Source organism: Hakea prostrata, chromosome 8 (assembly GCF_041222555.1).
Source record: "Hakea prostrata isolate BN-2017 chromosome 8, UWA_Hpros_2, whole genome shotgun sequence".
Taxonomy (NCBI): Eukaryota; Viridiplantae; Streptophyta; class Magnoliopsida; order Proteales; family Proteaceae; genus Hakea; species Hakea prostrata.
In genome coordinates, this window is record NC_142607.1 from 28,646,846 (window position 1) to 28,667,104 (window position 20,259).

The window sequence follows — 20,259 nt, forward strand, 5'->3', positions numbered from 1 at the left end:
CTTAGTTACATCAAGTCGAGATCCAGATACTTCCATTCCTCGTCCCCGACGATCCTTTCCGGTATCCTTCACACTAGAGTCCTCATAGTCCCTGACTACGGACTCATCAACCCTATTGATCATCCACATATGGTAAACGGGAAGCTCTCACGTCCTCTCACGGGTTGGTTACCGGTCTTAAGCGCCCGTGAGCCCAAGTCTAACCATATGCAACCCTACCAATAAATGGCCCCCACAATGTGATTCCTGTCCTCTCACGAGTTGGTTACCGGTCTTGAGCGCCCATGAATCCCCATTGCTACCACGGGTCGTTCGGTCTCAATACCCCTCCGATTAGGGTCTGACATAACAGGACATCCTAGCCAAACACTACTAGACAATCCTAGATATGTCATCCAACAGTTTAGGAAGGTGTCCAGAGGGCATCTCCGGAAACATCCCATAATATTCCCGTAGTAGTCCAAGGACAGAAGTGTCAAAAGGACACCTCTCCTTTCCAAACCATACTTACGCATACACATGCATCAAATCATATCATCACATATATGGTAACTTCATATATGGAAAGAAATCAATAATTACAATTACTTGTATAACATTGGTAAGTAAATCATACATGAATCAATTCAATATGAATAAGTAATGCTACTGTAATCAAAGTTATGCAACAGTAGTATATCATTGTAAGAATCTAATTTAGGAATCATATCTATGATATTCAAATATAGAAACTAGATTCATGCTATCTATGTAATTAGGGAAATAACCATCCTTACCTTTTATAACTCGCAAAAGAATCCTAAGAAATCAAGTAAGATCTTGGCAAACTTGAGAAGAAGGTCCTAAACAAGTATATACAACATATTAGGAAAGATCCCTAACAGAAAAGATACCAAAACATCCATCATAGACCAATTCTGGAGTTGCTGTACTCATTGGTCGAGTGGATTGGTCGACTGGTCCAGTCGACCAATCAGTCGACCAATGCAGACAGTAGCCTAAAAAAAAACAGAGTTTTAAGATATGAAATCCAAATTTGGTGGTTCAAAAGGGTACTAATCAAGGGGTAAACTACATCAGTAGTATTCTAACATATAGGGGACCTCAAAACACCAATCAAATCAAGATATCAAGATCCAAATTAGGAAACAAAAGTTACCATAATTAGATCAACCATGGATCTTGATGAATTTGAAATAGAAAACAAAGACAAGAACAATAGGAGGATGGATCATTGCTTCAGGTAAAGGTGTCATGAAAACATACTTAGATCTTCAAGGAACAAGGCTTAGAAGCATAAATCTAAATAAGGAAATAAAACCTACCATATATGTAACTACCATGCATCATGAAGAACACATAGTATGGTAAAAGAGAACAACTAGAAATTTATAGATTATGGATCATGGAAGGAAAACACAGTAATTAACTACTAACATGATCAATAAAGAAGATCCAAAGAGATCAGAATTCAAATCAGATGTTTAACAAGATTAGATCATGGTTTGATCATGATTCCTTCAAAAGCTTGCAATGATCATAGTTAAGATCATTGTTCTAGCCTCAAATCCTTAGGATGATCATGAGAACATGTTCAGAGATGTTTGCAACAGAGAATGCAGCATCTCTTCTACTGTCTCAACTCAAAAAGGAAAGAAAAACAAAGATGGAGGAGAAGAAAAGAGAGTAGACATACCTTTTGATGCAAAAAGAAGAGTTTCGACGAAGATCCGTCAAGAAAACACCAAGGATGCAAGAGAGATGACTTGCAGAGGTCTTTGGTTCGTTCCAGAGAGTTTGGAGGCAGCAAATACGAAGTGGACTCGAGATTGGACTTAAATAGAGCAAGAACAACCTAATTGCCAAAGACAGCACTCATTGGTCGAGTGGATTGGTCGACTGGCCCAGTCGACCAATCAGTCGACCAATGCTGACAGCAAGACCAAAACAGGGTATTGAAGGTCCAAATCAAATCCAATACTAAAGGGGTTTTGCACACAAGTCAAGTGACTTACCTAGTAGGTAGAAATGCCTTCAAACCAAGATAGAGAGCACTCCAAGTCCATCAACTAATCAGATCTTCATCAGGATTCAGTTTCCATAAATAGAACTTCATCATCAACTTTCATGGATTCAAAGCCAGACACCAAGTCCTCTCTTGGGATGGCCCAAAGCTGACTTCTTACTTTACTTCGGGTCACTGGACCTACAAATAGCAAGGTTTCCGGGTCAGGGTTAGGGCTGGGTTTTACATCATTAGCTCCCACTAGGCCCCATTAGGCCCTCAATGCCCAAACATCACATAGATTGTCGGGCCACTGGTGTCTAGTAAGTTAGAAACACATTCAGAACTGGACAAACTCTTAGACGGATTCTGAGATAGATCTCTGTTTGACAATCCGTCTGAGATGGATTCTAAGATGGCTCACCTTTTGGGAGTCCGTCTGCCTAGACGGACTACCGTCTCACCAGACGGACTTTCCGTTTGGTCCACTGTGGTCGGAAGAACTCTGAGATGGATTGCCGTCTGACAATCCGTCTAGACGGATTATGAGAAGGCTCACCATCTGGGAGTCTGTCTGGTCCTCAGTGACCAAACAAACGTCTTTTCCCTTTGAACGAATTTCAGTTCCATTGAACGATAAGAAAAACAAATTTTCTCAAAAAATCATCCAAAAATATGCATGGAAAAAATCCAATAAACATTGAACAAAAAACATTCATAATGGATCATCAATGCATGCAATTTTTTCATAAGGGAATCAAAGGATCCTCCCACTCGAATTCGAACAAAAAAATAAGGGTTTCTTAAAACCCTCTCAATTCTCCCATGGGTTTCCTATTAAACCTTGGATCCTCCCATTGGGTCCATTCAAGAAAAATAAACAATGGAGAGGAATCGAGAATCGTGGGAACCTCGGCTTTGATGCCAATGTTGGTGATACTCCTTATATATAAATTGCATAATTGATGAAGAAAGATCCATACCTGAATTCGCTTTCCTAAATATAGAATATCTGCAGTGGAAGTAATCTGGATTCCATGTTCTTGTTCCTCCACCAAAGCTCCACTAGTGTGATTCCACAATCACTAGGAAAGGGAACAAATTCCACAACTCAAATGCCGTGTGGAAAGGATGGTAAAGAGATCTAAAGCAAAGGGAAGGAAACCCTTCTTGCATTTTCTTGGAGAGGGAGAGAGAGATGGGAGCCGCCTTTCTCTTCTGGAAAATCTCACGCACGAATAATGTAATCACCCAAGTGATACGGTGGTTACAAATATATAACCCTATATTCTGTAACCACTTAAAAGTGATTTTCCAGATCTGCTCTTGGGCATATAATTTATTAATAAAATAATTAATAAATCCCAACATTTATCAATTTGACTCTTTTCAACTCACTGAAGTCTTGCAAGTTGGGGTTTACCGACATAGGAGAAATCCTCTTAGATGTCATTCTTATATCTTCTTGGTGTCAAAGTTTTCTACCCTTCCCCATCTTTGTGATGTATTTATTATGCGCGTTGTTAGTGTGCATGGTGCCTCTATCATCTTAGAGTGTTGTTGCTCGCTTAGCGAAGGAGGAACGATGCATGTGCCATTTGTGACAAGCTTGGGCTGTGATGATGGAAAGATTTTCATTTTATTGGGTATTTATTCTCTGTTGGTATGGGTCTTAAGTACTCCACATCGAGTTGATTCAACGCTAGGGGTTTCTCCTATATCTACAACCTTCATCAACCTTGTTATTATCTCAAGTTTAAGCGAAATATGTATGGCCTTGTATTTGGTTTCCTGTCCTTCTTCTTCCTCTAAACCTACATCCTTTGATCATTTGGCTGTGGACTTTGCCAAGATGGAGCTGCCGGTTCATCCCCCTGCTAAGATCTCCTTGTCTGATGGCAAATTCGAAGATATCAGAGACAACATAAAATTCACGTTGTTGGATGGGTCGTAGATGGTTCGTGGTGACTTTATATGACCTGTCTAACTTCCATCACCCGTGCTCTTAAGGCAGAAAACTTCGAAATTGATGGTTATAATCTAGTGGAAGGAATTCATGATCGGTTCACTATAAAATGCAGAAACGAAAAGACAATGAATCTCATTCTTTTTGCTCAGCCGTGGAACTATAAAGAACATATAATTACGTTCCAGCAATGGGATCCCTCAGTTCCTGCCTCTCTTCTTCCATTCAAGTATGTTATCATGTGGGTGCAAATTCTCAAACTTCACTGGAGGTTTCACCATCATGAAGTTTTGAATCCCATCTTCAACAAAGTTGGGTATGCCCTTGAAATCAAGTGCCCTAAGGGGGATGGCAACCCTCCATATAGCCTTGCTGCCCATGTGCATATTCTAGTGAATCAAGATCTGGTGTCATCAGTTATCTCCGTTATTTCTGTTAATTTTGCATGTGAATTATGTCCATCCTTAATATGTTCTTATTGCATTCGAATTGGAAATAAGAGCCAGACTGTCGTTTTAGACGTCTTGCTCCTAGTCATTCGAGCTCCTCATCTGAACCATGTGAGCTCAGATATGTTGTTCGTCCAGTGGCAATCCCATCTAAAAGAAATGATTTCGTGAAGCTAGTGAGGGACTTGTATGACAAAGTTTTTGTTGGCTATCTACAGATAGATCGCTCTTTTTATAATGGGCTAGTGCCAAGAGATAGGGAGAGGCAACTCAATGAAGCTTTCTCAAATTGGATTTTATATTTAATGTTGATATTCCTAAGCATGTGGAGGGCAGAAACTCGTTGGCAGTGGCTATCATCAGCCCATGCAGGTCCTCGACTTCTCTTGACTCCTTGGCAATCCAAGATGAGGATATGCATTTTATTATTCACCATCTTAATCCTCCCAATTCTCCTATGGAATTCTCTCATGCAGGCTCACCTAAGTCAGCCTTGGATCATGCCATGCCTTACTCTCCACCTCCATCTCCTTCTACTCCGGTTGATGAGGCTGCCTTCTTATCTAAAGTCACCTCGGAGGTGGACTTGCGTGCTGTTGTGGCTGCACACTTCCCTTTTGCAGTTGTTCATGATAAGGATAAAGGTAAGGAAGTATGTTATTCTTCTGACTTGTTGCCATGTAAACGGAAGTTGACACTGTCACATCCTCCCAGCCGGTACCCTAAATGGCATACCCAAGAGTGTGATCCACAGCCCCGAAGATCAAGTATCGAGGAAATCATCCTCCCACATATACAATAACATAATCATAAATAGGAATTAATCAAGGTTTAATATTATAAACAAGGTTCAAAACAAAAATGAATAATCAGTATAATCAGAGTGCGGAAAAGATACCGGATATCCAATGATATCAAAAAGGAGTAAAGTGAGGCGGAAACTCACTTCACCAAAATAGCGGAACGTAGTATGAAAGTCAAAAGGAGTTACAACTGAAACAAATGTACTAAGAAATAAACTAAGATCAAGCGTCTTCTAGTTTATAGATAATGTCTTCATAAGTATGGACTTCGTCAATCCAATGAATTCGTTCTAACTCTATGTTGTTTTCAAAAGTAGTACGCAGCTTGATCCGCCGGGGGATCATCAGAGTAATCTTGATCGTCGCCAACACCTTGCGTGTAATACGCTTCATTGGCTTGCGTTTCACTGTATTGCTCGTCATAATAATTTGTACATGTAGGATAATCTAAACAAAGAATATACAAAAAGGAATGAGTTTTGAAGAAACTCAGTAAGTTAGTTAATCCATAACATCATAGATAACATGTGGCAAAACATAACATGATGCAATGCATTATGAAACAGATAAAGTATGAATGCATCTAAACTCTATGTATGCTGGTCTCTATGGTAGACATGCTTTAAGTCATAGCACCGTACTTCTTAGGGAAAGTCCGCTCACACCCTCAACCATATAAGATATCTTGGGTTCCCTCAACCATTTAAGGTATCTTGGGCAGCCGGTTGGTAATGGGTCCTGCATCCCTCAAGACAAACCATGGTAGGGGGTTAAGTCAACACACTCTCTCACAACCATTTGGCATAAGTACTGGCGCATGTCAGGGAAAAGCCTAGCCCAATGCAAGTCATCTAGTCAGTTACATCAAGTCAGGTCCAGATGCTTCCATTCCTCGCCCCGGCGATCCTTTCCGATATCCTTTCCACTAGAGTCCTAATAGTCCCGGACTACGGACTCATCAACCCTATTGGTTATCCACATATGGTAAACGGGAAGCTCTCACGTCCCCTCACGGATCATTTCACCGGTCTTGAGCGCCCATGAGCCCAAGTCTAGCCATATGCAACCCTCCAATAAATGGCCCCCACAATGTGATTCCCGTCCTCTCACTGGTTGGTTACTGGTCTTGAGCGCCCGTGAATCCCCATTGCTACCACGGGTCGTTCGGTCTCAATGCCCTTCCGAATCGGGTCTGATATAACAGGGGTACAACCTAACCAAACACTGCTAGACAGCCTTAGGTATGACAACCAATGATTCGGGAAAGTGTCGATGGGCAACCCCGGAAACATCCCATACTATTTCCGATAATGTCCAAGGACAGAAGTGTCAAAAGGACACCTCCCAATCCCAAACCAAACTTAATCAAACACATTCTCAGATCAGTCATGACATACACAACCAGTAGTTCATCATATAAAAGAGAATGTAAAAGCAAAATCAGATTAAGCAGTAATTAGTAATTCATATAACATGAATAATGAAAAAGATGATATAAACAAGTGCTACTGTTCTCACAGTAGGAGATCAGAATTAAAATACAATAACAGTAGGTAATCTCATAGTTTCATAAAGTAGAAACCAGAGAACAAGCAATCTATGTAGTTAAGGAATTAACTGTCCTTACCTTCTAACTTGGATGGGATCTTAAAGAATCAAGTATGATCTTGACTAAACCTGAGAAGACAGTCCTAAACAGGTGCACACAACATGTTAGGAAAGATGCATAAAGGAAAAGATTTACAATGCCTGGAAGAGGAAAGACTGGGTAGCTAGGATTAGTATCCTAAGCTCCATGAGGGATGACCTGATGCTTCGTTATGAGAAGCATAGGACTGCAAAGTCTTTGTGGGAGGCTGTGAAGTTCCAGTATGGAGGGACTTCCACCACAAGAGGCCGCCAGCTCAGACTCACATTTGATGGTTATAAGATGCGCTAGGGTCACACCATGAGGCAGCATATAACCATCATGTCCAACATGATTAGTGAGTTGAGCACATGTGGGCGCCAAAAGACTGATGAGGAGCAAGTCTCTGTAGTCATCAGGTCATTGCCTATGTCTTGGGAGCATATGAAGATCTTCTTGACTCATGTTGATGAGATCAAGACATTTGATCAAGCTACCAAGCACCTTGAGCTAGAGGAGGATCGGATGTTGGCCGATGTCCCTCACACTGAAGTAGTTGCTGCTAAAGCAAGCACTAGTAAGGGTGCAGGCTTCAAGCGCAAGAAGGAGAGAGCTCAACCTCAGTGGTCTAGGCAAAGTAACAGAGGTGGGAACAGAAACAAGAGTGGTTTTTGAGACATGGTTTTAGAGTTGTATTTGAAAACAATTCTTTGGTTTTGTATCTAGGTGATATAGTTTATGGTTATGGTTTTCTTAAGAATGGTTTCATTGTATTAGATTCAATTGATTATTCATTTAATTCTAGTAGTGCTTTTGTTTGCCAAAATACTGTGTGTTTTGATTCTAATTTGTGGCATGCTAGACTAGGACATATTAGCTTAGATAGGATGAACAGGTTGGCAAGAGAAGGTTTCTTAGGCCAAGGTTCACTATCTGATTTGCCAACCAGTGAGTCATGTCTAGCAGGAAAAACAAGTAGAAAACCATTTGAAAAGGCTTTGAGAGCCTCTCTTCCTTTAGAACTTATCCATTCAGATGTATGTGGACCCATGAATGTGCATACTAGAAAAGAACAGGCTTATTTCATCACATTCATAGATGACTATACACGGTATGGTCACATTTATCTAATTTCTCATAAGTCAGAAGCTCTAGAATGTTTTAAGAAATTCATGAGCTTAGTTGAGAATCAGTTAGATAAAAGGATTAAAATTCTTAGAACGGATAGAGGTAGAGAGTATCTCTTCGATTTGTTCAAAGGGTTGTGTGATGAAAAGGGGATATCTAGACAACTTACTATTCCAGGGACTTCACAGCAAAATGGGGTTGCTGAGAGGAGGAATAGAACCTTGCTAGACATGGTGAGATCCATGATGGCACAGGCAAATCTACCCATCTCTTATTGGGGAGATGCTTTGCTGACTGATGCCTATATCCTTAACAGAGTTCCAACCAAATCACTTCCTTCCACACCATATGAGTTGTGGACTGGAAGGAAGCCAGATTTGAGTTACTTGCGCGCATGGGGATGTGCAGCATATGTTCACTCTACTTCTCACCAATATGGAAAGCTTGGACCCAGAGGAAGAAAGTGTATCTTTGTGAGATATTCTGAACCCTCAAAGGGTCATGTCTTTATTGGACTAGATGAGAGTGAGAGGAGAACAGAACTTGAGTCTAGGGATGCAACATTCTTGGAGAATGATTTTCCCATCACTTTTAGGAGTTAACAAAGAATCATCAGAATTCTTTGAAATACAAGATAGTGGTCTTGTCACTCCAGGGATTTAGATTCTGGATAATGAACCTGGGGTTCATCCAGAAGATCCTAGTGGGAGTGGGAGTGCAGATGTGATAGCTACCTCAGAGGGTGAGCAATCTGACATGCACTTGCGCCGTAGTGGGCACAGGCAAGTTACTCGTCGACGTTTCGACATAGAGGATGAAGCCTACATGGTAACTCCAGAAGAGATAGACTATGAGATGACTTCAGTCGATGAGCATGAACCGAAGAGCATGCAAGAAGCTCTTGCTGAGTCAAGCTCAAAGGAATGGTTGAAAGCAATAAAGGAAGAGTTGGAGTCGATGAAAGTTAATCATGTCTGGGACTTGGATGACTTGCCGTCGGGCCGAAAGGCAATTGGGAACAAGTGGGTTCTCAAGATCAAGAGAAAGGCAGATGGATCTATTGAGAGATTCAAGGCTCGTTTAGTGGCTAAGGGCTACACCCAACGAGAGGGCGTTGATTATGAGGAAACTTTTTCCCCTGTGGTTAGGTTTGCCTCAATTTGCCTCATTCTAGCCATTGTTGCTCAGTTGGACTTGGAGCTTTATCAGATGGATGTAAAAACTGCTTTTCTCAATGGAGAACTTGAGGAAGAGATCTATATGGATCAACCTCAAGGTTTTGAAGCTAATGGACTTGAGCACAAAGTGTGCAAGCTTAAGAAGTCCATATATGGCTTAAAGCAATGATCTAGACAGTGGAATGTGTGCTTCCACCAAGCTATGATGGAAAATGGTTTTCCATGCTTGAGGAAGACCACTGTGTTTACACCAAGAGATCTGATAGTAATTATGTCATTCTAACACTGTACGTAGATGACATACTTATGGCTAGCAATAGCAAGGAGCTATTGGAAACCATAAAGAAATGGTTGTCTTCTGTATTTGATATGAAGGACATGGGTGAAGCAAGCTATGTGCTTGGTATCAAGGTTATTAGAAATAGGCAAAAGAGATTAGTGGGTTTATCTCAAGAGACCTATATTGACAATGTCTTGACAAGATACCAGATGCACAACTGCAAACCAATTAATACTCCAGTGGAGAAGGGTTTGCATTTGAGCCTTGATATGGGTCCTAAGACTCCAGAGGAGAAAACCAAGATGGAAAGAGTTCCATATTCCAGTGCAAGAGGTAGCCTTATGTACGCTATGATGTGTACTAGGCCAAATATTTGTTATGCAGTGGGTTTGGTTAGTCGATACCAATCAAACCCAGGCATAGAGCACTGGAAAGCAGTCAAGAGGATATTGAGATATCTCAGAGGAACGAGTAACTACATGTTGTGTTACCAAGGATTGGATTTGCGCTTAGTTGGCTATAGCGATGCCAACTGGGCTGGAGACATTGATGAGCGCAAATCAACCTCTGGATATGCTTTCTTGCTGAATGGGAGGGCCATTTCATAGTGTAGCAAGAAGCAAGCTTGTATATCCCTCTCGATCATAGAAGCAGAGTATGTGGCATGCTCAGCTGCGATTTAAGAGGCAGTTTGGTTGAGGAGATTCCTTCGACATACTGGGATTGTGATGACATCCAAAGAGGCTGCCCTTGTCTACTGTGATAGTACGCCAGCTCTTAGCTATGTCAAGGACCCCAAGTATCATTGGAAGACCAAATATATACAGTTGAGATATCACTCTGTTAGGGACATTACATCAAGGAAGAAAGTTGTACTTAAGCACATATCTGCTAGTCAGATGGTAGCTGACCCTCTTACCAAACCTATAGCCAAGAATGTTTTTATTTCTCATATAAAATCCTTGGGCTTGCGTAGATTGTGACTTACTTTTGTACTGAGACTTTCTTATTAATGAGTAATATGAGTTCATTCCAGCATTTATTTTATTCACTTTCTATGTGATTGTGTTCTTATAGCATAAAACAAGATATGTCAATAGGCAAGAGAATGGCTCACTCACACGAGCATTCGCCTCTGGCGCCTTGGAGGCGAGCAGAGATGAGACAGATTATGAATGACTTTGTGTAGGTCAATTCATAATCATGATGTCGCCTTGATTTGGAATCAAGATGAGTTTCTCTATTGTGAAGAGAATCAACATGAATGTTCCCACTATTCATGTTGCCTATAGGAGCCAGGTGCGAGTATTTTATGTGGCGCTAGGGTGGCAACAATAAAGCAACTCGAGTTAGGCGCAAGAGGTTGCGACTAGACTAAGACCTGTATGGTGTTGAGATAGACATACGTTCTATTGTATATAGAATGCTCCACCATAGCACGTGTATCATACTATGTGTGCTTAGCGATCATTGGAAATGAGAGGATGGATCCCTGCTCCTCTCATTGTGTGAGTCCTGGACTTTATGGTCCGTTAGTGTTCTTAGTGACTTTCGACAACATCATGAAACGAAGGGTTGATGTGGCTACTTTGAGGTGTTATCTATGATCTTGATTGATTCGACCTAAAGGGGCACTACCGGGAAAGGAGTCAATCCTAAGTGTAGTGATGGTCTGGGGTGAAAGGAAATGTTTGATTCAACTGCACCCTAAAAGTATTTGTTGGCGCCAACTGTATGTGTTACAGTAGTGAACATTTTAAGGACAAGAATGTGATCTCTCAGAGGGATCGAGATACCTTCAGTCTGGTGAGTTTGAATAAACCTAGGACACTGTGTTATACTAATGCTTATTTGATATGTTTCTTTGAGTGATGTGCCATTCTGGCCTTCTGGGAAGGTTTTTAGTTTGGGGCTCATGCGTGCAGGTATTGCACCGGTCGCACAACCCGTTTTTCCAGTATGACTTGTGGATATTAGTGTCTGGGACACAAGTGGTCTATGTATCTGGGATACATAGTGAAGAGATCAATATATATGTATATCTGGGATATACATGTGTCTGGGACACAAGAGGTCTATATATCTGGGATACATAGCAGAGAGATTGAATATGTATATCTGGGATATACATGTGTGTCTGGGACACAAGAGGTTTATGTATCTGGGAGACATAGCAGAGAGATTGAATGTGTATATCTGGGATATACATGTGTGTCTGGGACACATTGAAAGATTATCACTTGCCTTTATGCAAATGGGAGCTGTTGGAATTTATTAATATAATTAATAAATTAAATGCCCAAGGGCAAATTAGAAAACTCACTATTAGGCAGCAGTTACAAAACAGGGTTATATATTTTGGTAACCACCGCATAAATGAGTGTGTTAACATTACGTAAGTTTTCCAAGAAAAGGAGGCAGCTCCCATCTCTCTCCCTCTCTCCAATTAACGCAGGAAGGATAAACCTAGTGGAGGTTTCCTTCCTTTGCCTTAGATCTCTCTTCCATCTTTTTTCCACATGGCATTTGGGTTGTGGAAATACTTCCATTTCCTTGTGATTGTGGAATCATCTCGATAGAGATTTGGTGGTGAAACGAGAACGTGGATCCAGATTTACTTCCGCTGCGTATACTTCATATTTGGGAAAGCAAATCTAGGTAAGGATCTTTCCCTTGTCATCAATTATAGAATTGAAAATAATGGAGTATTACCAACAACCACATTGAACAGAAAATTGGAGTTTGAAAACTTTTACCAAATATCCGGAGTTTTATTTGAAGAACTGCACATGAGGCTATACCCATGAGCCAATCCCTCTTTAATCGTAAGAGTTTTTCCTCCCCCTTTATGTCTGGTGTGTGGTTCAACAATAAGAAACTATCTGTTATGCTCTCTTATTCCGAACACATGCCCGTGAATGTTGGAAGGCACGTCCACTGAGGTTGGATGTTAAACAGTTTTCAGTTTCAACTCTTCTAGATAGATTTCCTCCAATTATGTTTTAAAAGCTTTGATTGTCTAGAGCTTCTTAACTCCATTCGGCGCACTCTTTGTTGGATCATACGGAAAGATAGGAACTCTTCTTTTTCTGTGGTTCAGTTCCTTTTCTTCAAATATCTATTAATTCTTTGTCCATCCAATCTATACCGGAACCTATTTCCTCCCAGCTCAAGTGCAGGTGCCAACAGGCCTCAGGTTGGGCATAATATTACTATATTATTATTATATTTTTTTGGCTAAGGAAATAGGAGTAACAACTCTTATGCAAATTAACTACTTAGCTAGAGGTGGTTCAATTTTCTATAGTTTGGTGGTTGTGTCCACCCGCTTTCATTGTCTATCTCTAAGCGAGTTTGCTTAGAGAGCATGGTACAATATGTTACGAAGAAGCTAGAACTGGCTTAGGCTCTTTTTGGTATCATTTTTTCATTCTCTATAATGACTATTTAAAAAATAAATAAGTACAATAATTCTTTATTGGTCAAGAATGAAAAATGGTTTGGTGAATTTTGTCTAAATAAATTATGAAATGAAAAATAAGTTTGGTATGTCAAAATAAAAAATTGTTAGAAAATAATATTGAACAAGTGAGAAAAGAGAGAGAAAAAAGATTTTTTATAAAAGAATGTATATTGACTATTTTACCCTCATCTTAACTATAAAAGTTAAAGTAAACATTTGCATAAATGAAGAGAATGAAATTCTTGCCATAATTAATAATAGAGAAAAAGTCTATTATAGATTTTGAAGGCTTTTCTATTATTTTAATAAAAATAAAACTGATAAAATAGATGCCAAACAATTTAAAATAATGAAAATTTCTCATAATTGAAAATGATAATTGATACAAAAAAGAGCTTTAATTAGAACCAAGCACTCTGCGAACACAACAATTAGCTTTCCGAGAATCTAATTTTGGAAAAAACCTTATGAATTAAAAAGTTTGAAATCCGTTTTTATGTACTTACTTGCATTTTCCATGATTAGGGTTCTTTTTCTTCGTCCTCCATCGTCATCCTCGGAAAAACGAAAAAAGGCTGGGAGTTTGAAGAAGGTTGGATGGATTCATCTTGGGATCTAAGAATTAACATTAAATAGATAAAATGACACTATGATCTCTTCACACTCAAACTTTTTTCTTTGGATAAACTGTGAAATTCAAACTGGTGTTAACTTTTAAGAATACCTTTGTAGTTGATTTTTATTTAGTTTTTCATGAGTAACAGTTCTAATTGATTGCAAAGCCAAGTGTCTAAATGAAAATTTTAATAATCTTGGTAATCAATTACTTAATATATTGTGCAGTACTAAAAATGAAGTGATTAAAATTCTACAGATTACCCTAATAAGCCAAAAACCATATGCACCATCAATCAGTTGGATTGAATCTTGTTTCTTCGACCTGTTCTAGTTTGCTCTCAATTTTTGTTTCAGAATTAACACCAATAATTCGATTCGTTAGCTCATGAACAGCACAATTACCAGAGTATTTTACGCAGAATTGCCAACCCAGTGAAATTCCATGAGATGTTTCTATTTCTAGATGCTCATCATCTTCCTATTTTATTACTTTGATGCAAAAGAGAGAAGAAACAAGGGGTGGTTTGAAGTCTGTCTTCTCTCCTTTTTTTTTGGGGGGGGGGGGGGGGGTTGAGAAAAGATTTCCAAAAATACATTACAGCAATGATTCCTTAGGTTATTTATATATGAAATAACAAAAATTACTGCACATTTACTGCATCAACCACAGTGAACAAACAGAAAGAACTTCTATGAAGCATGAGGAGAGTGGTCAAGGCGGCACCCTTATAATCTCAAATTGATCAGGAATCAAGTGTATGATAATATACCCAAACCTCATCTTTCTATAAATCTGTTCAGTGCCATCGTTTTGATGATTCTTCCTTCTCATCATCTTTATTGGTCATAACTAGTGTCTTGAGAGCACGACGGATCACAGAATTAACCTGCTTCCTTAATTGGGCATTGTCAATGAAGATATCTGTCAGCATCTTCCTCACCTGATCATCTGTTCTTAAATCATTCCCAATCATACTGTGATCTCTACTGGAAGAAGCAACAGCATCTTCGTCTTGCGCTATGAGTTGTGCCTGATTAAATTTTGTATAGATGAATGAAAAACTGGTAGGACAAAAGATAACATTGCAAGAGGCCACAAATGGAGAGGATGTGAAAATTGGTGCCATAAACACCCTCCAATGACACCCCAAAAAATAAATTAATTAAACAATTAAAAAAAAAGCAATAACCATAACAAAAAGTTTGTGGAGACATCAAGGATGGATTGTTGCCAAGAAAACAGTATGCAAGATACGGTTGATATGAAAGATACCTCTGCAACTAGGAGGCCAATCCTGTTGTCGGAAGTTGCCAGGACATCCAAAGCATCTGCAACTGAAGAAGAATCCATGGTGAATTTATCTTCCTCCTCTGCAAGGGAGTCCACACTGCATTCTTGAAGGCGATTACGAAGAATACCACATTCATGCAGCAGCTTTGCACTAGCGATTTGTGCATTTTCCTTTCTTTGTTTTTCCCTTCTAAGAAAATGCTGATATCATCAAAAAACACACATGGTCAAGATTATGCAGTTCAAGGACATACCAATTCTTGAAGAAACCAATCACATTCTCAGAAATGGAACTAAAGGCTGCTCATTATTTCTTTCCTACTGTCTGCATAAACACAAAATACAATAAAAGACTGCTACAGGTTTTCTGTTACACATTCAGGGAGCAGTTTTAAATCTTTTGGGAATCTGGTATGGAGTTACACACCCTATTTATTAGAAACAGAAAGATTAGAAGCTGAAACTTGGATATAACAGAAGATATTCCCCAATTTCGATTTTATGATTTTCCCTCCCTCATCTTTGTTCCTTCACCCCACTGATGCTGCCGGCACAGCAACTCCTCCTCACCATGCCTCTTTCCAGCCATGCTTCCCCTGGGGAGGGGTAACCTCTTTACTGCCCTGACCCCTCCCCATGGATCCATGCACAATGCCCCCTCCCTGTTTTGTCCCTCACCTCCAACCCTACCTCTGCTCAACCCCCCCCCCCCCCCCCCCAGCGGCAGGGGGACCTCTTCTCTCTGCAATGCCACCCTTTCTCTCACTCTGTCCCTAATCCTCTCTTCCTCATCATGCCCCAAGGTTAAGTCATTCAAAATTAGGTACAAGCTCATCGCATGAGTCAGTAACCAGTACAACACCCCTCTTGAGTAACTCTCTCCTCCACATTTTCCTTTTGGTGTAATGCAGATGGTTAGTATAAAGAACTTATTTAATTGGAAATAAGCTTTCAGCTGGGTTATGTATGTGTGAGGTCTTTAATCCTATGTATATTCATTATGATAGACCTGAAAATATCAGAAGGCAAGCATACAGAATAAGCTGATAAGGATTACTTAGTTTTTTTTAATTCAAGGATGGCTTAGGTTCTTTTTTCTTTTTCTTTTTCTTATAATCTAATTTATTTTAATAGGTTTTCAATTCCTTTACCATGCACAATAAAGATTCCTTTCACTTGTATAAGTAAATTAAAGAGAAAGATGAGGATGAGAATGAGGCCACGATTGGACTGAAGCTTCACCCTCTTGTTCTGGACCTTGCTACGGAGCAGGCCGCTCCAAGCAGTGGTCAAATCCACGCTTGATTCAATGGTTGAGATGCATTTTGGAGCCCAAAATACATCTCAACTGACCACTGCTCGGAGCAGCGCTGCTCCCGTAGCAGTTTGCCTTGTTGTGAAGCACTGAGATCTATAGTCTTATTTATATAATAAAATTGATAGAATACAACTAGAGACTAACTCAGACATATTAGGACTCTGACTTCCAAAAATCCTCACTCAAACAGGACTCAAACTCAGACTAAGACCGATGGTCCTATTTGGACCAAAATACCCTTCTCACGCTCCCCTTCAAGCTGGAGCATATATATTTTCCATGACCAGCTTGTTACAAATATACTCAACCTATAGTATCCCCTGTGAGAGGGACATTTTGATCCAAAGAGGACCGTCAAGAGTAATCTGTTCTAGATTAAATAGGTTAGAAATTAAGCTAGTAGACTCCTAATCCGAATTTGAATTTGTTTCCTAGTTGTACTCAAGTTAGTTTCCTAGTTGTATTCAAGTTAGTTTCATCATTATAAATAATGCTATTCCATCTTGAGGTCTTCTCTATAAGAAAGTGAAGCCTCAGCTAAATCGTAACCTCCTCTCGTCCTTCTCATCTTTTTCCTCTTTTCTGTGATTTACATGGTATCAGAGCTGTGGTTATCAAAGCCTTCAAGTCCCCACGCCAACAATTCTCTGAAAGTTCTCTTATCTTCCTGCCACAGAGTGGTGGGGTAATCAATACAGGTTTGAGAGTCATCTACAACAAATTCTCACCTTGCAGCAGCGCTCTGTGCTGGTCTTTTGACCTTCTGGAACTGATATGGGAGGTTGATTCTTCATCAACTGCAAAAATATCGAGTCCCAGTTTGTTGAATGGATGCTTGTAATGCTCTTTCTTCTTTCGGGGTATGCTTACCGCATCCTCCTAATTTTCTGACTTTCTGGGACTGGTTTATGCAAGTATGTTGGGATCAGGCCCTGCTGATCAATTGGAGTCTAAAATCCTATTTTTGAGGGCTGTTTGTGTTGTTTGAAACAAACCTAGACTTGGTACAGCAGTTTGCAACTGATTTACTTTGTGAACCTGTATAAGATTTAGGGGCTGATAATATTTTGTGATAGCTGATTTGGGATTGATTAATATCTTTCTTTGGGGCCTGCTTGTTATCTGCAATTGGGTTCCTCTTCTGTTCTTGGTTGAGGTATTAATTGTGCTGAGTTTACCTATTTTACTAGGAAGAAAGCTTGAAGGGACTCTTTTTTGGGGTAAAACTTTTGATCAATGGTTTCCTTTCTTTGTGGGTAATTTTCTCGGGATCTCTGTGGATTGTTATCTAAATTTTCTATGATTCTGGAATATTTGATATGGGAGAAACAGATTCAACATCTAATAAGAGTTCCATGACTGGGATAATGTCCTCATCCTCCTGTCAATTGACTGACAAAAAAAAAAAAAAAAATGGAAGGTGCATTGAACTTCCCAACGAAAAGCTATAGTTGGGGTTTTCTCACTGGACGAAAAAAACTAGATCATTTGACCAAATTAGCTCATTGGGAAACCACTGACGCTCGAATATTTGGCCAAATGTTTAACTCTATAGGAGATGATTGTAACCACTTGCAGACTATTAGGGAGCCATGAGTCTTTGAGAATATCTAAAAGTGTTATATTCTGGATAGAACAATCTAGCCAAAATATATGATTTATCATAGGAGTTTTATTGGGTCCATAGAAGAGGTAGGGTTATCACTCAATATTTTGCAAGCTTTAAGAGCATGTGTGAAGAATTAAATTCGATTCTACAAATCTCCTCTGATATTATTAAAAAATAAAAATAATAATAAAAAAATAAAAAATAAAAAATAAAAAATAAAAAAAGAGAAGAAGAAGAGAGAGAGAGAGAACTTGCTGTAATCAAGGTATGAAATTTCGCTCAACTCGATCATCTCAATAGGTATCTAGATGACTGAAATTCCAAAATTTCAGCGAGATTTCCCCGAAATTTTGGATTATTTTTTTTTAAAGATTTTGTCATCTCAGTGGGTTTTTTTGGCCATTCGGGCTTGGTTTCTAGAGCCTAACCTAATTTGAAGCCAACAAACACATTGGGTGTGTTATTTTTACCTAGAATCCAACCCAAAGTGGTGTTCTTGATCCGCACATGCCCGGCTATATGCGAGCAAAACTGAAAGTTTGGAACATGAGTTTAACCAATGTAAATATGCATCTGATGCAAAAGAACACTAAGATCTTGATTAAAATGCAACAAAAAAAATCAACGACTAAAATTCAATATACAAGTAGTCAAGTGAAAAACATTTTAATAATTTTATAAAATAAATATTTATTGGGTGGAAAAATATTCCAAATCTATGACTGTGAGACCATAAATCATATTTATTCCATCACCATACAAGGCATATATCATGTATATCTTTTACATTTCAATGTAGGAAAATAGATTGCTTTAACACCCGAAAATTAATAAAATTTTTGACACCTTGAATTTCATAGATTGGCTCATAGTGTTTAATATATATTAAATCCATACCCATCTAACAACATTCTATCATACAATTTTGTAAAAAATTCTAGTTTGGAGACGAGTGGTTACCTATGAGATGAAAAACCTCACTCCACGCAATACACGCGTTTGCTAGCAAGAACCATGCAAGAACAAGTGGTAGATACCAAAGATCGACTCAAATAAGGCCAAAACCAGTCAAGAAATGAGAGAGAAGTTCAAGATTAGAAGGACAATTTCTCCTCAATGAGTGAAATTTTGACCGAAAGATGACTTTTTATAGGTGAAATCTTGCAAGATGGAATTTCCTACAAAATTTTGGAAAATTTTCGAACTTTTTGGTTTTGTTGCTTGTTTCGTTTGCTAGTTAACGAAATGGCGAAATTTCGACGAGATTTTGCAAAATTTAGAATCTAGGAATAATGAGCTTTTTAGGAAGCCTGAGAAAAAGAATATCATGTTGTTTGAGCTCAAATCCTTGGTAGTGATTGGGTTCCCAATCCAACTCACACCTTTTTAAGAGTATTGTGTGTTGCCAAACAAACTATGGACAAATTGGGACTTGCCACAGTTTCTCAGAGTACTTCAGGGGGACAAAATACAAAACGGAGTCATGGAAATAATCGTTGAAAGTTTTTTGATTCTCAAAACTATACTCATCCATTGGCTAGGCTAGGACACGTCATGACTGTGGACATCTTGGTCACATTCAACTTTTCTATTGGAGGGTTCATGGAAAGCCACCACATGTTGCTAATGTTGCCACTTCAGAGTGCCCACCTACAACCACAGTTCAATCTACAGGTAAGATAGTGAAGATGCCAAATGAAGACTATGCTCGTTTTACACAGTTTTAGGCTACACTATTGCAGCCCTCGATTGCCACCCTAATTCAGACAAGTAATGCCACACTTTTCCTTTCATCCACCTGCTGCCCTTGGATCATTGATTCAAAAGCATCTATTGACATGACTTAGACCACAGGTCACTTTTCTTTTTGTTCATCTTCCTCCGCTATTATACTTGTTGATGGGTTCCACACCAACGTCAAACGAATGGGCACTATCAACCATACTAATTCCCTCACCCTATCCTTTGTCCTTTATATCCCTAGTTTCCCTTTCAATTTATTGTCTGTCCATAAATTCACTACCACATATAACTATTTTGTTACCTTTTTCTCTTTTGTCTCTTCTAGAATCTTATGACAAAGAAGAAGCTTGGTAGAGGTCGAGTGTCCAGGGGACCTGTACTTGTTCGAGGGCACTTCTTCTGTCTCTTAATCCAGTTTCTCCATTCCACATCACCGACACATCCCTTATTAGAAACTTTAAAATTATTAAATAATCATTTTTGCTCTCTTTCCAGTTTGAATTGTGAGTCTTGTCATTATGGGAAGCTTCACCATGTGAAATATCCCCCTCATGTCCCTAAAAGGTCTGACCACCCATTTCTTTAGTTCATTTTTTATGTATGGAGAACTTGTCCTCAATGTAAACCAGGATCTAGGGTTAAGGGAAACAAGGTAATTTTCCCAAATTTATGGTTGCCTAGGAAATTCTAGCAATAAAGATGAAAAATTCAAAGGTTCCAGAGGTGTTTGCACACTTAGAAGTGAGTCACAAAGTGAACAGGGTCCAGGTTATTTGGGAGG

The 20,259-nt window shown here is 39.2% G+C and overlaps 1 protein-coding gene across 1 annotated transcript in view; it reads right to left on the reverse strand.

Moving 5' to 3' along the window:
* Positions 1-14,079: 14,079 nt before the first annotated feature.
* The window catches only part of LOC149007503 (PX domain-containing protein EREL1-like), a 31,885-nt gene continuing 25,705 nt past the window's right edge, over positions 14,080-20,259 (reverse strand). Inside the window, 3 exon segments of the mRNA XM_089167497.1 lie at positions 14,080-14,324; positions 14,327-14,548; positions 14,791-15,009. Coding sequence (XP_089023623.1) covers positions 14,295-14,324; positions 14,327-14,548; positions 14,791-15,009 — 471 coding nt within the window. The 3' untranslated portion in view covers positions 14,080-14,294.